Source organism: Papilio polytes, unplaced genomic scaffold (genome assembly GCF_000836215.1).
Source record: "Papilio polytes unplaced genomic scaffold, Ppol_1.0 DF823288.1, whole genome shotgun sequence".
NCBI lineage: Eukaryota > Metazoa > Arthropoda > Insecta > Lepidoptera > Papilionidae > Papilio > Papilio polytes.
In genome coordinates, this window is record NW_013525916.1 from 963,741 (window position 1) to 985,408 (window position 21,668).

Consider the following 21,668-nt stretch of genomic DNA (forward strand, 5'->3'; position numbering starts at 1 on the left):
GAGAGACCTCAAAAGAGAATACTCGACGGTTTTACTAACGAACTCATTGATTTGTAGGACACGAGCCCCTAATGATGACACAGGTTCTCGAGTAAATTACATTCTTCAAACAAATATACTTCAAAGAATTGCATATATATTTTTTTGTGTATTCATTTCGCGTGTATTAAATACTAGTTGTTAAAAAATATAGCCTATGTACTCACTGATAATGTACCTTTTAATTGTGAAAGAATTTTTGAAATCGACCCAATAGTTTTTTGAGTTTTTTTAAAACGCACAAAAATACAACTTTACTCTTTATAATATTAGTATAAATTAAAATTGAATATCAAAAATACAAATTATCATCATAACTATATGTCCTACGGATGCTGAGTTAATTGACTAGGCCATATACTGCTGGCAAAGTACGAGTGGACTTCATACATATCCTTGAACTTAACTACAGGTTGCATCACTTTGTTTTCCTTCTTACAACTTACATGTTTAAAATATTCACCTTTAAGATTTTATCCCAGTTTGATAACTGTACATACAAATTTAATTTGATATTTCAGTAAAAAAATATCTATAAAGATATAGTAAATTCCAGTATATCAAGGTAACTAGAATTGAATCACAGGACGTGGCTGTATTGAGTCGCGTCAATCAGTATCAACGATAGTCCAGATTTCAATTCACACGGGACTGTTCCGCGTCAAAAGGAATTGGTTTTTATGGCGTGGAAAAAATAGTGGATATTGCGTCATAACGTTTGGGAAATAGAACGAGTGACCGGCGGGGGTAGCTGGGGCAGCGGGGGCGGTTTCACGGCACGTTACATTCAATGGACCAATGTAAGATATTACAATTGCAGTAAATGCAATTTATAAAACACTACACTTTTATTTTACTAAAAACTATCGTTTTATTTGAACAAAAAGTCTAATAAAGACGTTTCTACAAAAAATTACACATCAGCAAGAGATCCTTGTCTCCCAAATCATCATCATCATCTCCTTATCCTACTCCCGTAAGGTCGGCGCAACAGGTTTTTGTCCTCCACATAACTCTATCATACGTCATCTCAGTCATCATTCCCTTTTTGATCATGTCACCTTTTACACAATCCATCCATCTCTTTCTAGGTCTACCTCTACCGATGTACCCTTCCACACTCATAACTAACGTTCTCCTTGTAACATGCGATTCATCCCTCCTCATAACATGCCCATACCATGCTAACCTCTTACTCCTTACCTTCTCTACTCGAACTTACCTTGCCTCCTAAATCACTTTTTATAATCGAAATATTCGTTACATTTTATAAAGCCATTACGCTGGCGGAAATCCAAAAAAAAGATTGAGAGTTGCTAAATTTGAACATTGCAGTACATTTCGCAATCGAATTTGCTTTGAGTGATGTGAAGTTTATTGAAAAATAGATTGCGATTGAATATCTACAATTGTTATTGAGCCTATCTATAAAAATTGCTAACGCTTAAATAAGTATCAGGTCTTTCAAAAAAATCGTTTACATTTACCGTAAATTTAACATAAATAAACCAGCGCTTGACTACGACTCCATCTAATCTGAGTGAAGACGCGGCCGAAGGATAGAGCGCGCTAGCTCAATAGGTGCCGATATACCCTGCTTTTCAACGCACCCATGTAACTGGACGGGAAAACTGAGGTCGTCAACTTCTTCCATTCCTTTGATGTGCGCACTAGAAACGATGTCTCGAATCACTTTGTTCGAACCCGTGGCAAATCAATTAAGAAAGAATGGAGACTAGCCTTACATCTCGACGTTCGGTGGTAAAAAGGGGATGGCGGAATAAGTTCATATAATTAAATTATATTAGAGACGAGCTTTGTGTCAAGTCAAGTAACGTTCAGGTAGAAATTAATCCGCCAGTTCGTTAGAACACGATACTGTTTTAGTACTGAAGTTAGCACGACTTTGAAAGTTGTTGTTTGTGACAGTTGTAAAACTATCGGCCAAATATTGAAACGACATTTAAATTTGTAACAACGTCTTAAATGATAAGGCTGCGGTTGTACTATAAATTCCATTAAAATGTTGTCTTCTGATTTTTTTTTTAATTCGCTTCTGATTTCAGTCGTATATGTATTTTGAAACCGCGCGCACCTTTGACTAGACTATCGTACAACTGTTTAGTCGTTCTTTTATTCCTATGAACTTATAATGAGGTGCGCGCACTCCATTTTTAGTTGTGCAACTAAACAATTGAATTGGCTCTGAAACAATCGACAATCGCATAATTGTTATGCAATAATTTAGTCAAAGATGTGCACGCGTTAAATTGATATTAAATGATTGAGAAACATTTTTTATATTAAGGAAAGTTAAATACCTTAATTAGTTAATATTTGCTGGCTTTAACATTCATTTTGCCATACAATTATGTAGAACATTCTAGATGATTTCACTCAAGTAAATTAAAAACTATCACATGTTTGTGAACATCGCGTCAATCAGACGGACCAGCTGCATTGCGCCTTCATGCTCGTAGCGAGTGTTCACAAGGATTAGATTGGATGTTGGACGTCCATTGTTTCATTGCGTACAATGACAATAATTTATCAATGCAAAATTATTATAAACATTTTCTGTAACACAAAATCATTCCACACTGTTTAGTTAAAAACGTGTTTTAACACTTTGATAGCCGCTGACTATTATAGTCGTCGAAGCGGTTAGATCTTCACAATAAATTACTACATTTTTTTCGTAATGTTCTAGAATCTTATCCATTTTGAATTCTTCGAGTTAATTTACGCTTCACCCAGGTGTAAGCAGAGCTTGCTTTCGCAATCTCGTCGCCATTTTAAGATATCCTTTGCTTAATTAAGTTACGCTCCCCGTATTTAATATAAACGTAGACTCAAGACGATTATGGACTTGTTTACGGTTAGTATACATTTTATTTTAATTTGAGTAAATCAACTATTGCAGTTTTATTTAAATAACTACATCCATATTTTTACTATAACTGGGAAACAGTTTTAAAAAGTTTTATTTATTAATTCAAAGTGTACATTAATAGAATAATAAGTTATTTTGAAAGAACACAAACAGATTACGTAAAATTAATTTTTTAGCATAAAGAGAGTCACGGGTGTCACCTAGTACATATAAGTATAGCATAAAGGTTTTATTTATACGAAACTTAAAGAATATTTCATGAATTAAATAGAAATAGGGATAAGGTTATAAGGATCAATGTTCTTAAGGTCCCACATTAGCCTTCTGACCGACCTTAAAAGGAAACGCTCGGTTTCTTTGCTAATGGTTGTATTGATTCCAGCTATTTCTAAAGCACGCCTCTTGCTCCCAAAAGGACCGCTCCTATTAAAAGTAAGGAGTTTTCTTACATCAAATTGACTACCGTTTTCTTTACTGCAACCTTGAAATAATTTAAAAAACTCAAAATACAAATTAACATTCTTGACTATAAATTATAAGCACACTTTAGAAAACGATTCAAATCTGATTTATTACAAAAACCCGCATTTTATTAACTTACTTTCCAAAAGAAGGAAGTTATCTGTTAACTTGAGATGGTTTTTAACTTTTAACTTTAAACATATCTTACATAGATATCTAAGATGCAAAATCAATTTATGTCAACAACGGCCAAATACTGAAACGTCATGTATAGCCTTTAAAAAAATGACGTCTGCAATGTTTCAATCGGCCCTTGCCAATTGTTTATTATTCTTAAATTCACTCTTAGTTTTCTGTTATAAGGAATGTAATTCAAGTGCTTTAATATGGAGTATAAATTTAGTGTAACATAAAATTTTATTGAAGCGCAACGTAAGACACATTTAGAGAGAGCATTTAGAAAGGTTTCTCAGGCTCAGTGAATTTAATGCACCCACGTACGCTCGTAAGCGGTCACTTCCTAACTAGAAATGACGTTTTCGTAATAATAACCTAACCTAAAAAATATCCATTAATTTCTGCTAATACAAAATAACTATTGTAATTATGTTAAAGTTTTATAAATAAATGGAATATTTTCTATACGTATATAATAAAATTGGAGTGTCTAAGATGATGTATATGCGTTGCTGATAGCGAAACTTGCATTTTTTTTTGTATATATGTATGTCTCTCTGTCCGGAAGCCGCGTTTGTTCCGAGTAATCTCCGAAACAGTTATATCGATTTCGACCGGACTCGCTAAAAGACCGAAGAATCGCTAAAATAGACGGGCATATCTTAGGCTACTTTTTTTATATTAATATGGCGTGGACGATGTCGCGGGCAACAGCTAATCTTAAATCATATTTTTGAATAGTCCTTGATTGCTGGAAGATATTGTAAAAATATATTTCAACGAGCGTTTACGTGATGTAGCGTCAAATAGAAACGTGACGAGGAAGACGTTATTTTAAAAATTATTACTCTATAAATATCTTATAGTTCTGAACACTTCATAACAACCCCTCTTATTACAAAACGCACACTAATTGTTCAAAATATTACTATTTTTTAGTAGTCTTTATTGACTTAACCTTTGAAAAAAAATATGAAAATATAAATCCTATAGTTAGGTCTGATGACCGGTTACCCATATACATTTAACCATTCGTTAATGCTTTTAATTCGATAACTTCAATAAATGCGTTTCGAACTACGTAACTTGCGTTTTACTCCATTAAATTTGACCTAAACTTACCACTAACAAATCACTAGGTAACGATAAAATAAATGGAAACTTAAGAAACCCGGCATAAATCTACCAGTTCTGTGTAGTGAACGATCATCCTAACACTGAATAAAAAAATCGCAGAACGTGGTTTCAAAATTGCACTGCGTCAATCAGTTACGACAGCGGCTGCAGTCCAATTCATACGGGAGTGTACCCTGTCTGTTCTACGGATTGGATTGAAGTTTGTTGCGAAAAACACATATTTAGTCTCACTGCGTCCGAATAGAACGAACAATGATTTTTGTGTTTCGACTTTTAAGGACTTGACATTTTATAATTCTTTTTAAAAGAATAATTAAAAAGTATCCGATGAAATAACAAATGACGAACGTTGAAGACGAAAATATCTCGAGACTAGTCACAAAGTTTTTTTCAGGTTTAGGTCCTGCCCCAACACTGGCTAATAGAGGCAAAGATAGATTGAAATGACGTCACTGTCAGATAAGGGAACAAAATCCGATATTTCCATCACATACTTTACGTTCGATTGTTCTCAGGTAATTTACAAATCGGTGGGACAGGTCCTTAGCCTTGGTACTGGTATTCAACAAATTCTTGATAAAAATAGTAGCCCAAATCTTAAATGACTATTAGCTTAGCGTGCTACAAGTGTAATAAAATTAAGTTATAACTTAATGCACACAAGTTAACATGAAACTCGACGAACGATCATAAAAATGCAAACGAAACAATAAAAAGGTAAGCAGTTTTCCATAGTAAGGAAATACCGGTAAGTGTTATTATGATTGTAAATTCATAATAATTTTAATCCGCGTTTACTGCCTCGTTTTGCCGCTTTAATCCTGACTTAAATTTACGATCGAAATTATTATTAATTCCGCGAAAATTGTAAGCGAGTTTTACTTTACGCTTGTAGTACACAGATACGAAAGCGATATGAAGATAGAAAACAGAGTACGCTCCGTACTAGTGAACATAATGTAAATGTGTTTCTAAAATTTATCAAATCTGTAAGGGCTTTGTATGAAAAATTATGATTTTTAACATAACCTATTAACACGTACAAATTGTTAAATAACAAAGCAAAAGCAGATTTGGAAGTGTTTGTTTTAGCCTCTTTTTCGCTTCGCTTTTACTCCTGTGTACAAGAGACTTAAGAAAATCAAGCTTATCTGTAAATACCTTTGTACTGGTGAACACTTAATTAAGCGAGAGCATTTCGTTGAAAATCACTAAGTCAAAGATCATTGAACCTGTACAAAAAATGTTATAAGAGCGGACACACACCTGAAAAACTATCGCACAACAGTTGTGCGATTGTCGATTGTTTCAGCCCATTGAACTGTTTGGTTGCACAAGTAAAAATCGAGTTGTCCATATAAGCTTATAGAAATCAACGCGAGACTAAACAGTTGTGCGCTCAAATGTAATCTGGAGATGTAAAAACTATTCTCGTATATTTAAGTTTCTTCTTTTCTGATTATATAGTTGTAAATGGACTGTATTATCCATATTCAGTTCCGTCAGCATTTATCCCGCAAGGCAACTTTGTGCGGGAGTTTATGAGACGAGGTCATGTATCTCAATTTAGTTTGATTTACAGCATCACTAGACGCTACAGAGAAACGCTTCCACAAACGCTATACATACCAACATACTAGTGCATAACTAATCGCATTTAATTAATACACATGTGTATATTAAAGTACTAAGTAAAGATTTGATTAGGCAATTATTTTGAAGACTGTAATGATTTTATTTTAGATTTTAGAATTACTATGAGTAGTGTAAGTCAAATATAGTGTAAGTTAAATAAAATCAAGCAATAATCGAACCTGGATAGGCGAAAGTTGAAAAGAGTGAGATGTTTTTCTCGCTTATAGAGGTTTATTCATGGTCCGAGTTTCTCGCTTTTGGTGGTCGTCCGCCAGGACCGAAACAATGACTCTAATTCCTAAAGGTTTGTCATCCATTTTCGACTGTGTTTAAAACATCTATATTATTACTAACATCATAAATGCGAAAGTTAAGATGGATGGTTACATGTTACGAGTTTGTAGCCTAATCTGCTGAACAGATCTCGATGAAATTTGGCATAGATGTAGAAGATAATCTGGAAGAACACATAGGCTACTTACTTTTGATTCCATGCGGACAGAGTCCCGGTCGTAAGCTAGTATTATCATACATTGATTGGTAAGCCAAAGAAAATTAAATACCATGATATAACGTTCAAAGTATTTTCGGGGAAAAAGTTGTAAGCCTTCCAAATTTGTATTAACTTCCTGCGGGTCATATAATGTCCCAGCGGCCTCGCTTAATGTAAAATACGTGTCTCATGGGAAATCTATGTGCGGTACAAATCTTAATCTTCCAACAAAACGACTTTCGTCCTAAACTCGTCTATGGAATTAATGTAGGTTAGTGTAAAAAATCTTTTACGCAACAATACTTTTTAGAGGCTTTATGTACATATTGTTAACTTTTCATTCAATCAAGGAAAGTAATAGATGATCATTTCAATTCATTTTTTTGGCTTTTACATACGTTAAGGTAATCTTTTTAAAAAGGAAATGCTTCTTAAAATTGTAAATCATTTATTAACATTTACTACATTTAAGACTAGATAAATATTACATCTAAGATACATTACATTTGCTTATTTTATTTAACAATCCGTAAGAATAAACGTTTATTTACATTTATTTATCAATATCTTGAGCAGTAACATGTATTACAACTAACTCTACCCTTCCCCTAGGCTTGCAAACTTCGTCCAAGTTTGTTTCACTTACTTGTATTATTTCTTTAAAAAAAGTCCATAATCACGTGATTTTCACCTACTTTGTAAAATGTAAGACATTACTAACGATATTGATATTAAAAACGGCATCGATTCCACTAAGCATCCTGTAAAAAGAAAATAAACATATTTTTCTGAAAATATTTAAGATTCATAGGACATGTCCCACCACTGGCTGATAGAGGCTCAGGTAACTTAAAAGTGACGTCATTGTCAGATAAGGGAACTGATGAACTCTGATATTTCCATATTTTACACGTTTAATTGTTATCAGACAATATACTCGTACAATTTATGTGACGTTTTTAAGCTATCTGAGCCTCTATCAGCCAGTGGTGGGACAGGCCCTTAATCTCACATACTATCGTATACTATCGTATACTCATATCTTTAGGTATAAAAGCTAAATGTAGTCAAATAAAAAACTTAAAACACATCGACATATAAAACAAATCGTATTTTTTTTACATAATTTTATACTTAAGCTTATTACAAGTAAAAAACAATTATACCTGAATCAGGTGATGTTTGTAAAGAATTAGTTGATTCTGGTGAAGTTAAAGGCGGATCTGGAAATAAAAAAGAATTATTAATATTGAAAAACCAGAAATTACCATTAAATTAAGGTAAAAGTCAAATCTTAAGTTTTTTCTTAGTTAAATAAGGTAAATAACTTTTTAACTAAATTGAAATTAGGTGAAAAATTAAAAACTAATCTGAATGTTTAATATGTTAGAAACATAAATAAACAGTAAACAGAGCGTCTCCAAACTCTGGGGAAACGTTTTACGTAACAAACGCGACCTAACTTTTAGGTGTCATCATTTATTCGTTTAGAAAACGCGTTACTAACATTATAACTAACTGTACATTAGAAATGTTGCTAACTAACCTCTATAAAATATATCCCTTTTTCTGCTGAAGTAATTCGCGAGGGGAACTTGCATATCGCACAGAATTTCAACCGTAGGAGGCAATGAGTCGACGCTTACGACGGCGCTAGTTAGCGCTGTGTAGCGACCCTCGAAGTTTTTGATAGAAGATTTGGCGTTTAGAGGTCTGAAATAAAAAAATACTTAAAAATAAGATACTCGGTTTTATTTACTAGCTTTGCTAGCAAATAAATTACCTTTCTAACGGTGAAAGAATTTTTAAAATTGGGCCAGTATTTTTTGAGATATTCCAATACATACAAAAATAAAAATCTTTCCTCTTTATAATATTACGAGTAGTATAGATGTAGAGAAATTTTACCAAAGTCGGTGCAGAGAATTTGAATCTTTTTGTGTTTACTTAACAAAGTCTGGATATTTAACCGTTATTAAATTACATATTTTCTGACTTTCATATGAAAAACTGTAAGTACTTAGTATAGTAAAGAATCCGATAGTTCTTTTACTCTACTTTTTATGCAACTATGTTTAAATTGTTAGGAAACTTTCCTCTGATCGGAATTAGAGAACTTTGGCTAGTTTAAACATCTACGGCACTGATTTTATTTGTGTCCAATAGTTAAATTTACTCTGAATTCAATTCAAATTTACTTATCTATCAGTAACAGAAGAGAATAGAGTATTTATCTTCATAGTAAATTTTCAATAACATTTTGGTTTCAACGAAAAAATTGAATTACTAATATTCTTAATTATAGATCTTACTGATAATATAAATGCGAAAGTTTAGATAGATGGATGGATGGATGGATGTTTGTTAGCGTTTGTAGCCCAAACGGCTGAACGGATCTCCATGTAATTTGGCACAGGTTTAGAGCATAGTCTGGAAGAACACATAGTGTACTTTTTATCCCGGGAATATTTACGGTTCCTGTGCGATTCATTAATTTAGTTTTTTAATGTTTACTCGATCATTCCGCAACGGTTCAACATATCCTTTTGAAATTTGGCACAGATATAAAACAAAGTCTGGAGTACACATGGGATGAGGTTCATCCCCGAGAAATGTCCGGTTCCCGAGGGATACGTAGCTTTTCGTTATTTATATGTTTTCTAATACCACGCGGACAAAGTCGCGGGCAACAGCTCGTTATTTTCATAATATAAAGACCTTGCAGTAAGCATTTATTACAATCATAATAGTAGCAAATTATAGAATTTATCTATAATATTTAAAATTTATATAATGGATATAAATATTGATATGGCAGCGTTCTGGCACACCTTACTTCTTTATTTTATTAACTACAAACTTTCGCCAGCAACTCCGTCCGCGTGGAATTAAAAAAAAAAACTAAGTAGCCCATGTGAAGAACACATACACACACCATACTCTACATTTGTGCCAAATTTCATGAAGATTAACCGTTTAGGCTACAAACTCTAACAAACATCCATCCATGTAAACTTTCGCATTTATAATATTAGTAAGAAGTAAGATTGTTATATTCTATTGTAAATTTTACGTACATCAAATCCCGTTATTTTATTTTTCTGAATGGCAAATGTATATTCTCAGTTCAATTTTAATTGAAATATCTCTTAATTCTGTATATTTACTTGTACATATATTACAATGTTCATTTATAGCAAACGAAATTTATCAGGCCGTGCATGACGTGTAACGTGAGGGATTTCATGGTTGGGAGGAACGTTAAACGACTTAGATGCTATGTCGTATGCTTGGCACATACGCTAGCACATACATAGGTATATAAGTACAAGGTACAAAGCCTATTCCACAAGTTCACTAGGCATGTTAATTGGTAAGAGCTTTCATACCTTGTGTAGCCTAATTCACAGATAAATAACACGTATCAATATTGAAGGTTGATTTGGCGCAAAATTCAGTTTATTGTTTGGTACAAAATCCTGAGTAATTTTTAAATAATTTCAATTGTTTTAGAACAGAATAGTAATATAGACAAAGATAGTTATTTTTCTGAATAATGTGAGTTTCTTGTTTGTCATGGACATATGTTTTAATATATCACTAGGAAGTTTTGTTGATGGTTTTAAGGAATATTTTAAATTTGTCCCTGATAAAAATTGAAGACAAAAGAAAGAAAGCAAAGTGAGAGCTTGGCACAAAAGAATGCAAATGTACGCTTTTCATGTCCTGCCGATAGTGCCTACAGGAACAAAGTATTTAAGCGATTTTAATTAGCTTTATTAATTTTCTGAGAGCTTAATAATAACCTCAAGTCTTCTAGTAAAAGAAAATATTTTTAACAGTAAATCAGTTACCTGTTTCCGGCTAAAATGACTAGTTCTGGCTTGGGAAAGACGCCTTCAACGGAACAAATAATATTCAAGTAGTCATCCTGTAGCCGATCTTGTATCATATCGAACCTCGTTTCAGGCACTGAAACAAATTAAAAAAAACATTAATATTATTGTTCTCGTTTATAAATTCTCCTAAGCAAATCGCCTGTTGGAATTTATTAGCAATGTTTTTAAATCGAAATTTTTAAGGAAAATTTTAAAGGAACGTGAAGATTTTTCCGGTTGTTAATTCTATGTGAAAAAATCCAGAAATTCATTAATATTTAAGATATGCCATCAAAAGTCGTAGTGAATAAAGTGGATTTGTATCAAGCGATCAATACGTACACAGAGGACATCAAATTTAACGATTATTACTTCGACTTGGAATGCTTCTGGTGCTGTAGCCAATGGTTTCATATCACGAATGTAATAAATCTTTGTATACTTGTTATGTATGGTAGTGTAAAGATATTCATTTATTTTTGGAATCGTGTACGCACATACATTACATAATTGCCTTTGAAAGACAAGCACTAAAGAAAATCTCTTTATTATTTATGCTCTAAAATTGTTTCTATTATAACTGAAATAATACAAATTTGATAATCAAGTAAGCAATACATTTCTTTAATCTAAACGTTAAAATGTTTAGTTTAAACGACATCATAATGTTACTTTTCCCTACTAAAACTAACCTTATCAGTGGAGTTTAATAGCGGGCGCAGACCTTCGACTAAACTATTGCAAAACTGTTGTGCGATTGTCAATTGTTTCGAAGCCAATTCAACTGTTTATTGCACAACTAAAAATCGAGTAGTGTGTACCGTCATACAAATTCATAGGAATCGAAGCGCGACTAAACCGTTATGCGATAGTCTAGTCAAAGGTGCGCGCGCTTCAATAGTTTCCCATATATAATTTTCGTTTACAGATAAGATCGTATCAAATATTGAATGATTTTATGTAAGCAAAACGGTCATTTGTATTCCATTAGCTTCTTCCCCCTCACCCCTTCACCCCCTCACACCCCAGCCTGATGTGCTTTTGTTTCGTTCCTATTTGTTTAAACGATTAATCAATACAAGCACGTGTTGTACAATCAGAATTGATAATCCACAAAAGGACGCTAATTACGGACAGTTAAAAACGTTAGCAATTGTTTTTGTAATAGTTTAAATGTTAACGATTGTACGAAATATGAGTCAATTGGACAATAGCCATCTTTGTAGTGTTTTACAGTTGGCAATATACAACTAGACTTTGAATATTGCTGGCAACTGTAAACTCATTTTTGTTTAAATGAAGAAATCTTTACACGACCAATTTTTTTTATATTAAAAGGGTGCAAACCAGCGGCGAGAACACCGAGATGGTCAGCGACGTCCATGGACATCCGCAACACCAGAGGAACTACAGATGCGTAGCCGGCCTTTGAAGAAATGATAGGCTCGTTTGTTGAAGGACCATAAGTCGTATTGGTTTGGAAATATCGCCTAAGTTTAAAAGCGGACGCTGTTTAATCGCGATTATTACGATGAGTTTATATGGGGATGCGCACACTACTCGATTTTTAGTTATGCGACCAAACAGTTGAATTGGCTGCGAAACAATCGACAATCGCACATTTGTGCGATAGTTAAGTAAGAGTTGTGCGTGCACTTTTAGGTCTCACGCCTCAGTCTTTTAAGCAAAATTAAATTACTAAATTACAAGTGTAATAGTATAATACAAATCACCCCTGTTAAAGTTTTTAATGTACAAGGGTATAGTCATTCCCTACATCCGTTCAGGTACCAAACAGCCGCTACTCCGGTGCAACAAGCACTGTGTAATATCCGTTTGTTTTCAAGTGAATAAACGCATATCTCTTCTCGGGGATAGAATTCATGTGTTGATTGTTCGTAATTGAAATAAGCGATTTTCTATTACAATGCATTCTAAGAACTTGAAGTTGATATACAGGGTCAAACCATTTGAACAAAATTAGTTAAACATCTATAAAGGCTTTTACTCACTGGCTTTAATTTAAAAGATGATTTTTTTTCTTTGATGATGGTCGTATTAAGTTATCTATCTGTACTAATATTATAAAGAGTAAAGGATTTGTGTTCTTGCATGTATTGAAATAACTCAAAAACTACTTGGCATATTTAAAAAAAAGATCATTATAAAGCTACGTCATCAGTGTGTAATATAGGCCATATTTTTAATTATCTTTATTATCGCAGACGAAGTCGTGAGCAACAGCCAGTTGCTAATATAATACTAAAAGCATTTAGAAATTGTGATACTTACCAAAAATAGTCATAGGTCGTGTCTTCTCATCTTCGGCGAGGAACGTAGATACCACGCAAGTATAGTTGCCTGTGAGTTCAGTACCGGGCTGTAGGATTCTCAGTGCTCGGTGCTGCATGTATGGATTTTGTGACACTTTATAAGTCAGGTCCAACTGTAATGAGAAATATTTTGATTACTAAAGATAACAATAATACATTTTTTATTCAGAGTTATGCAACATCGTCATCATTATCAGATTGGACAATTGATTTTTAAATTCATGAAATATTTTGAGGACAAAATCATTCAATGCTTTTTTAATCCAGTGTTATTTTGAAGAAGAACATAGTAAAATCTCAGATGAGGAGACTAAATATGTAAGTAAAGAAATGTCTATAAAAATACTAGTAAGGCTTAACCCCTAAATTAGGGTAGGTTTCGAGCACCTCATTGGGAACGTATAGTGAGCTGGTAATCATAGTAATATTGTAAATACAAAAGTTTAGATGGATGGATGGATGTTTGTTAGAATTTGTAGCATAAACGGGTGAACGGATTTCGAAGAAATTTGGCATAGACGTAGAGGATAGTCAGGAAGAACACATAGACTACTCAATTTTGTTTTTTTTAATTCCAAGCTGACGGAGTCGCGGGCGGAAGCTGGTGAGATATAAAATCCTACCTTATTCTTCAACAGTCCTAATGCTTGAGGCTTTTGTGGCGGTATCCACTGATACACTGGTTGCGAGCGGTCATTATAGAACCATTTTACCACCAGGCCAGTGACGTTCTTCGTCACGTAATCACAGTCCAGCGTTACCGCGTCTCTCGTACCATATTGAATTACTTCTGGTACACGAATATTGATGATTCGTACCGAATTTACACCTGGAAAATTTAAATTATATGCTGAGTGATGTTACTGACAATTTATTTATTTGCACCAGTTTATTTTTGGTACAATTCTGTGTTTTAAGAGATCTAACAAGAATTCACTTAATAATACGCATCCTGAAAAGAATGTAAATATAAAATAAGTGAATTTGTTGTTTAGAAATTGCGTTGTATTTTTAAAAATATATTGAAATATAGATAATAAGCCTTGATTCTCTGGCATTTTTTACATAGATTTAACACTAACATATGATATTTACAGAAAATAAAGTAGAAAAGTAAAAAAACAATATATGAGCATTCTAGATATTTTCAGCTTCCAGTCTTTGTCAGGTTGTTTTTTAAAAATGTATTGAAATACCCCTAACATAATCTAAAACATCGTGCAAATTTTCATTTTTCTAAGAAAATAATCCAGCGAGAAATTGAAGGTGGATAACCTGCAGGCACATTAGGCGCCCGCTCACTCGGAAGCCTCGTTATTATCGGATGAGCCAGCTCGAATATTGTTTCGCGGTTTTCTATCAACTGCGAACTCCTTTGAAATCCATTCCATTTTAGAATATCGCGTTGCATTATTTTCTTGTATTTCAATGCTGCAGGGTACAATGAAATTTTATAGGGAGACTCGTTATCTCGTCGATTAATTGGATTTTGGAATAGTTTTGTGCTAGTGCTTTATTGTGTTTAGCCATCATACCAATATAATAAATGCGAAAGTTTAGATGGATGGATGTTTGTTGTAGTCTGTAGTCTAAACAGCTGAACGGATATCGATAAAATTTGGCATAGATGTAGATGATTCGGAAGAACACATAGGCTATTTACTTGTTTTTTTTATTCCATGCTGACGGAGTCGCGGGCAAAAGCTTGTTAGGATATAAATAACACCAAAGGAAGCCTATACTACTACACAGTTCTAAGCTAAATTACTTGCTTGTCATTGAGAAATCGAAATAATTTGTAACAAACATGATTTAATTTCTAAAGTTCTACAACGCCTTAAGAGGTAAAAACAATTGCTGATCAGCATGTGTGAGTGTTGCTAGCAATCGATTTCTCACTAAAATAATCTAAAAGAATTAAAATAAACACAAAGAGTAACAACTGGAAGAAAGCAAACGTGTATTCTAGTGTACAATATGAAGCAAGTTGCAGTCATTCACATCGTCACGCTATTGTAACTCGGTTAATATCCGGAGTCGGCTTCATGGCAGTACATTCGCGGCAGACTTTCCGTAATCAGACGCCACCGCTGTTCCGCCTACAATTTGCAAGCGTGTGTGTGAATTATGGCTATACAGGATATTTTTAGAACCTAAAACCAGCAGACATGACTGTTCTAAACAAAACACTACCGTCAAAACTAATGTAATTGGTTTAGGTATGTATTGAAACTTGAGAAGCTAAAAAACAAAGGAAATGTCTATAATATAGGCACATTCTGAGAAGCTTCCGATTCTGTTTGATTTCCATAGCAGTCATGTACTATATTTAAATTGTAAAAATTATAATAACACAGGATTTCACAAGCTTTTCCTTATTGCTAGCAATAAAAACATGGTGTTTTATAGAGGAATATTTTAATATAATGCATGCCTGGATATAAAGGGTGGGCAGTCGACCGTCGCCTGCCGCGACTCGTGCGTTACTTGCTGGAATTATGCATTTTATTGTCTTTTTCTAATACTTAACATGTTATATTCGAATTTGCTAAGAAACGAGGATACAATTTACTTCTGTCTTCATACAAAAGTGAACTAATATATATAAATTCAAGTAAAATTAAATGAGTTTACTTTCAATCTATAACGAAGCTCGACATTGAGGTTAACTAGTCGAAAACATTTCCGTTGTACAATAATTGATTGAATTGAAGACTAGACAAACAGCTGTACAATACAAATAGGGTAATATTTATTAGAGTGAGACGGCAAATTACTTACAAAGAGTGCGAGAGAGACGGGTTCTTAAGATACACATATCAGCTCCATCATGCGTGACGGGTAGACGCGTGCGCAACGTTCCACTTAGCTGCCAAACCGTTGATAATGAGATACAATATTGCACCTGTGTCCGCCATATTGCTTTTGTTCGTTTTTTTTTGCTTTTTATTTAATATTTAAACAGACTCCAGACACACTAAGGATTCTTAGACTTTTTAATATGCATAGTTTTAGACAAATAATATAATTTTAACAACGCAACTATCCGTCGATACTTTATATCCATTCCTGTCAAAATGGTGCACTTATAATATTTCAGATTGACATTGACAGATGTCATAGGGATGGGACGTGTACGGTGGTCTAGTTTTGCGCTGCTATTCCGGCACGGTACCGATTTCTTCTTAACAATTGGAAGTAATTGAATCTTATTGGAAATTATTATTTTAGGAATATTTCAGGAAACTTAAAAAAAGTTTTACTCTTGGAATCGATTTCTACTATAATTTTCGTACCCAAACTCTATATCAAATTTTAAGAAGAAAGTAAACGACTTTTAAAAGCTTACGTATGAAATTTAAGATTCTAGACTTAATTAGAATACCACAAATGGCGCGAGCGCTCATAATTCACAGATAAATGAAGGCGCCTGCTCAGAAGAGCGAGTATCCTGTTCTTTATGATAAAAACCGCAGCAAAAAATCACCTTTGTACCTGCCCGTCTCTAGTGCATCAGACCGTAAACACACGTCTTGGTCGCGTGCTATGAACAAGGCCCTTTATAACGAGTTTTTAAAATAGTATCGGGTGTAAATTCTTTTGTTTAAAAACTCATTGTTTGCAATGATTTAACGGTATTTATTTGATATCGTAAGTCGGAATATTGTGCAAATTAACTTCTATTTCAGTATTCAAATATTAGTATCGCTGGTAACATTTGTTTCTACCTCCTAACTAGTATTTGTTTGTAAAATTCTAATCTTATTAATATTATAAAAGCGAAAGTTTGAATGGATGGATGGATGTTAGAGTTTGTACGCTAAACGGCTGAACGGATGTCGATGCAATTTGGTATGGATATAGGGGATAGTTTGGATGAACACATAGGCTACTTACTTTTGTTTTACGCGGACGGAGTAGCGAGCGAAGGCTAGTAAATTATTAAGAGAAAAGTTGTGTATTTTTTTATAGCAAAAGGGGCAAACGAGCGGCGTGAACATCAGGGTGGTCAACGACGCCCATGGACATCCGCAACACCAGAGGAACTACAGATGCGTTGCCGGCCTTTGAGGAAATTATAGGCTCGCTTCTTTGTATTGAAATAATTCAAAACCTACTGTGCCGGTTTCAAATATTCTTTCACCATTAAAAAAGCTACGTAATCAGTTAGTACATAGGCTGTTTTTTAATACTTCTATTTGCACACGGGCGAAGTAGCGAGCAACAGCTAGTGAATACATATTTAAATTACGTTTAATGTTCGTTTTCTTTTAAACGTTCCCTTTAAAATATAAAAGTGGTTAAATATCCTTAAAGAGAATAACTTAAATCCCATTGTTAAACTTCCACGATTTGTTTCCTCGTGAAATTGTTCAGTGTGAATTTTCAAAAGAATAATTCAAAGTTTCTAAACTGAGTGATCTTGAAAGTGACTCGGCTGATGTTAATAAGGACGGCGCTCCCTCGATGTCACTTTTACCTTTGAATTTTTAAAGTTGCTTTCAGCGAGCTAAAACTTTCCTATGTTCGGGTGACTATGAATACTGCCGCTAACTGAGAACAAAATGCTTTTTGGTTTTATCAACTTTCTTGGATTTGAAATTTGATACTTTGTGTGAGTAAATTGTTCGCAAATTCTTCTTTTTATTTACGGAAAAAAAAGAGAATGTATGTAGGTGGACTCTTCAGTCACTTTGAACTTGACAATTCCCTTACTAACATTAAAAAAACGAAAGTTTATATTGATGCAAGTTTGATATAGTTTGTAGTCTAAACTGCTGAACGGATTTCGATAAAATTTGGTATAGATGTAGAGAATAATCTGGAAGAATAAGCTACTTACATTTTTTTTTTCTTTTTTTTCTAATTTCACGCGGATAATAGCACGCAAAAGCTAGTCATGTTATAAGTATACATTAATCGTTATTCCTAATCCTTTTCATCAAAGTTTTACTTTTGTGATGACATTTTTTTCAAGTTCAGTTTCAAACAGGTATCATGCATCTTTAAGTTTCTGCGTTGTAAGAGTGTGAACTTTCAGAAACTTATCCGCTTTGATTTGCATAACACGTGGGGCGGCGTGAAGCAACGATATTCTACGTTTTGAAGACTTTAAAAGCTTTCTTTCAGCGGCATTTTGATTTGAGTGAATTGAGACATTTATGAATATGAAATGAGATGAATTCGAAAGGATTTTTTTGGTAAAAATAACATAGTAAAAAAATGCGCGGAATCTAATTTGAATCCTGCTTTAGAACGAAATATTGTTAATGCAACTCAAGATAGCATGCCATAGAATTTTCTATTACTCACAATAAACATAGAGTATTGTTATGTTTTATAGCTATAACCGCAACTCAAAAAAGTAGCCCTTGTGTTCTTCAAGACTATCCTATATCTATGCCAAATTTCATCGAGATCCGTTTAGCAGTTTAGTCTGCAAACTCTAACAAACATACAGCTAATCTTTCGTTACATCATTCACCACATTAGTAAGATAAGAATCATGAATTTATTCGTAAATAAGGTAGTTCAGTTTTTTTTCAATGGTACTTCCTTAGCGGTTTGGGCCAATAAATAAGGTATAAGGTATAACTATTGACCTAAAACTTTATGTGATTAATGGAAAAGATTATAAATTTCCAAAATGTTTTTAATGCTCGTAGTAATGTATCAGATGATGAACAGCCTCCGTGCTGCTATCGGTTACTGCGCGGATCAATTTCACTGTAACCTGAGCCGATCGTTTACAATTTGCCGATAAAATGGATATTTACGGAAACATCAGAGATACGATATCATGCTTTTAACTAAAAGTCATGTTGACTGTCCTATTTTATCTAATATTGCACTTGCATTATTTGTATACTGTAAAGTACGATTTTATCTGATACTAGCTGTTGCTCGCGACTTCGCCCGCATGAATTTTAAAAAATTTTTACTCATTGATAACGTGGCTCTTTAATGGTGAAAATAATTGTTGAGTTATTTCAATACATACAATAATACAAATCTTTCCTCTTTATAACATTACTAGCTGTTGCTCGTGACTTCGCCCGCGTGAATTAAAATAATAATAAGGATGTAGCCTATGTTACTCACTGATAACATGACTTTTTAATGGTGAAAGAATTTTTTAAATCGACCCAGAACTTTTAGAGTTATTTCAATACATACAAAATACAACACAAATCTTTCCTCTTTATAATATTTGTATAATAGATAAAACAATGATTGTATATTTTAACGTTAGGAGTATTACTAGGTGTTATTAAGAATGAACAAACATATGATTCTATGAAGGCGCCGATTAGTTTCAGACCCTTTGAGGGTCCATCTTCTAGGCGATTGTTTATCTTGTTTTAATCTCGATCGTGTCGCGTCCTGAAGGTTCTTAATTAGTTTTTAATGTTTGATCAAAGTATAAACAATGTAATTTACTAAAAAGTTGACATATATTTAACAATCTTGTCTATTGTAATATGGACTAAAAGCAATCATAACTTTTATAGCTTAATATTTATAAAGAAATTTCGTACACTAGATGTGTATGCTAGTTCAAACGCGACCGGAATTTGATTATTTTGCTTCCCGCTTACCGCCTGCCGGAGGATTTGGCTAAGCAATATTTTCGGTACATCAACATCGCATCGTTCATTCGATTCACTTATAGGGTTTGCTAACACTGTTACATAACAAACTTTTATTTTTTTAAAAGTACACACTTTTTTCAATAAAACTTCAAACCGAAAATTTAGATAAGTTATTTATTACTCTCAAAAGATAGAAAACTCACATCTAACTTGTTATTTATTTTACAGTTTTTTAATTTGTAGAAGTCAGTGCAAAATGGTGTAGAAAATCGGATGATATTTCAATTCATATAAAAATTAGCTTCAAAGTCTTTGTCTGTTTTCTCATATTTTTTATATTCGAATATAAACGTAAGTCATATCAATTCGTATAAATCGACTTATATATCCGTCGATGTTTCAAACAATTTGCTCTTCATCATTTAGCTGCCAAAGTGTTGGAATGTATCAAAGCTTTGTCAACGGACATTGTTTGTGATTTTCATCGTATATACTGGTTGCAGTTTTTAACTATTACATGACAATCATTATTAAAAATAGTGAGTGTTTTATTTCTATGGTTGCTATTCTAATGTTTTCTTGTACAAAACAGACACTATAGTGTTAAGGATTCAAAAGTTTATGCAAACTTAGAGCGGGCCCACATCTTTGATTACACCGCACAACTTTTGTGCGATTGTCAATTGTTTCTCAGCTAATTCAACTGTGTAGTTGCACAGCTAAAAAAAAACATACAGACGAATTGAGTACCTCCTTCTATTGGGAAGTCGGTCAAAAATCGAGAAATGTGCGCACCTCGATATGACCTCATAGGAATCAAAGTGCGAAAGTTGTGGGATTGTTAAGTCAAAGATGTGCGTGCGCTCTTAAACTGAAAATCAAGTACCACTTACTGGTACTTAGGAACTGTCGATATTTTATCTATCTATACTATTATAATAAAGCGTAAACACACACTTCTTTGTTGCCTAAGATGTCAGCAATTACAGTATATTTTTGTATAATTCTTTTTTTAATAAAATGCCCTTCACCTACGTCACGCTTTAGGCTATACATTTTCCCGTCATTAAACTTAGGGCTAAACATTTTGGATAAAAAGCCTAATGTGGGAAAGAGACCATAAGTTGCTGCCAACATCAAGGAAGCAAGGTTGTCATCATGTCATGTCATTTTGCCATTTGTAATTGATAATTTGACACATGTAAACAATAAAATAAAATTTCAGCGAATGAAGTCGCACAGGAAAAGCTAGTACATTCATATTCAATGAAAATAAACGTCAATATCAACAAATAATGTTTGTTTTTAGAATTCAGTGAATTTAAAATTCAGCAGAAAAACGAAACGAAAGTACTTACATTGTAGAACGAGTATAAAATGCATCAAGCACCACATGTTCACTCCAAAAGTCTTATAATCCTGTTCACAAGCACGTCAACACCTCAAACACAGAACAAGTCGAGTCAAAGTAAAAAAGTCCTTTGAGAGAAAAAAAATGCACAACTTCTCAACTCAACTTAAACTTTCCTCTGTATTTCGACGTGAAAAATGTATTCCACAAACGCGCTCTTGAAACTAAGTTAGCGGCGCGTAAATCCAAACTGTGCTTGTAACCGACCCCAACGTGTGTGGGGTTCGAACCCGGAGTTGTAACTAACCGCCGAAGCAACTGGCGTCCGGTAACAAGCAGACCATATCGGAAGCACTTACTGTATTGCTATTGAATAATTTATTCTAATACTTGAATTTAACTTTTTAAATTACTTCATATTGTGCCATACAGTAGGCAGACAAATTATTATAAACAAATTTAAAAAATCTTTAATTTAATAAGAACATTGTGATAGTATTTCGAAAAAATAGGACGACCAGATCGAGCTAAGTATAAAAAAAATTAATCCATAATTCATATTAACGAAAAAGGCCCACGGTTTCCACTGGCGGAAGTCTTAGACAAAACTATTTAATTCTCTATGAACTCTGATATAAATAATCACCAATGAAAGCCCACCTCTTTTTATTCTATTA

General features: G+C 33.5%; 1 protein-coding gene across 2 annotated transcripts; it reads right to left on the reverse strand.

Annotated features, from left to right (window-relative positions):
- Positions 1-7,330: 7,330 nt before the first annotated feature.
- On the reverse strand, positions 7,331-21,302 carry LOC106105040. 2 transcript variants are annotated; one of them, XM_013285259.1, is made up of 7 exons: positions 20,999-21,302; positions 13,671-13,876; positions 13,007-13,160; positions 10,691-10,808; positions 8,383-8,549; positions 8,003-8,059; positions 7,331-7,597 (listed from the first exon to the last, which is right to left on the reverse strand). In XM_013285259.1, the coding sequence occupies exons 1-7, from the start codon at positions 21,033-21,035 to the stop codon at positions 7,524-7,526; spliced, it is 813 nt and encodes a 270-aa protein (XP_013140713.1). In that variant the 5' UTR covers positions 21,036-21,302; the 3' UTR covers positions 7,331-7,523. The 2 variants fall into 2 exon arrangements, with proteins under 2 accessions (XP_013140713.1, XP_013140714.1); XM_013285260.1 differs by lacking the exon at positions 20,999-21,302 and adding an exon at positions 15,829-16,319.
- Positions 21,303-21,668: the final 366 nt, after the last annotated feature.

What these genes read in the sequence shown, in the direction of transcription:
- LOC106105040 (XM_013285259.1), bottom strand. Translation starts at nt 21,035, where the DNA reads ATGTGGTGCTTGATGCATTTTATACTCGTTCTACAAT. An exon ending in TAGGACTGTTGAAGAATAAG is followed by an intron (nt 13,161 to 13,670) that starts GTAGGATTTTAT and finishes TTCTCATTACAG; the next exon opens with TTGGACCTGACTTATAAAGT. An exon ending in GTCATTTTAGCCGGAAACAG is followed by an intron (nt 8,550 to 10,690) that starts GTAACTGATTTA and finishes TTTTTATTTCAG; the next exon opens with ACCTCTAAACGCCAAATCTT.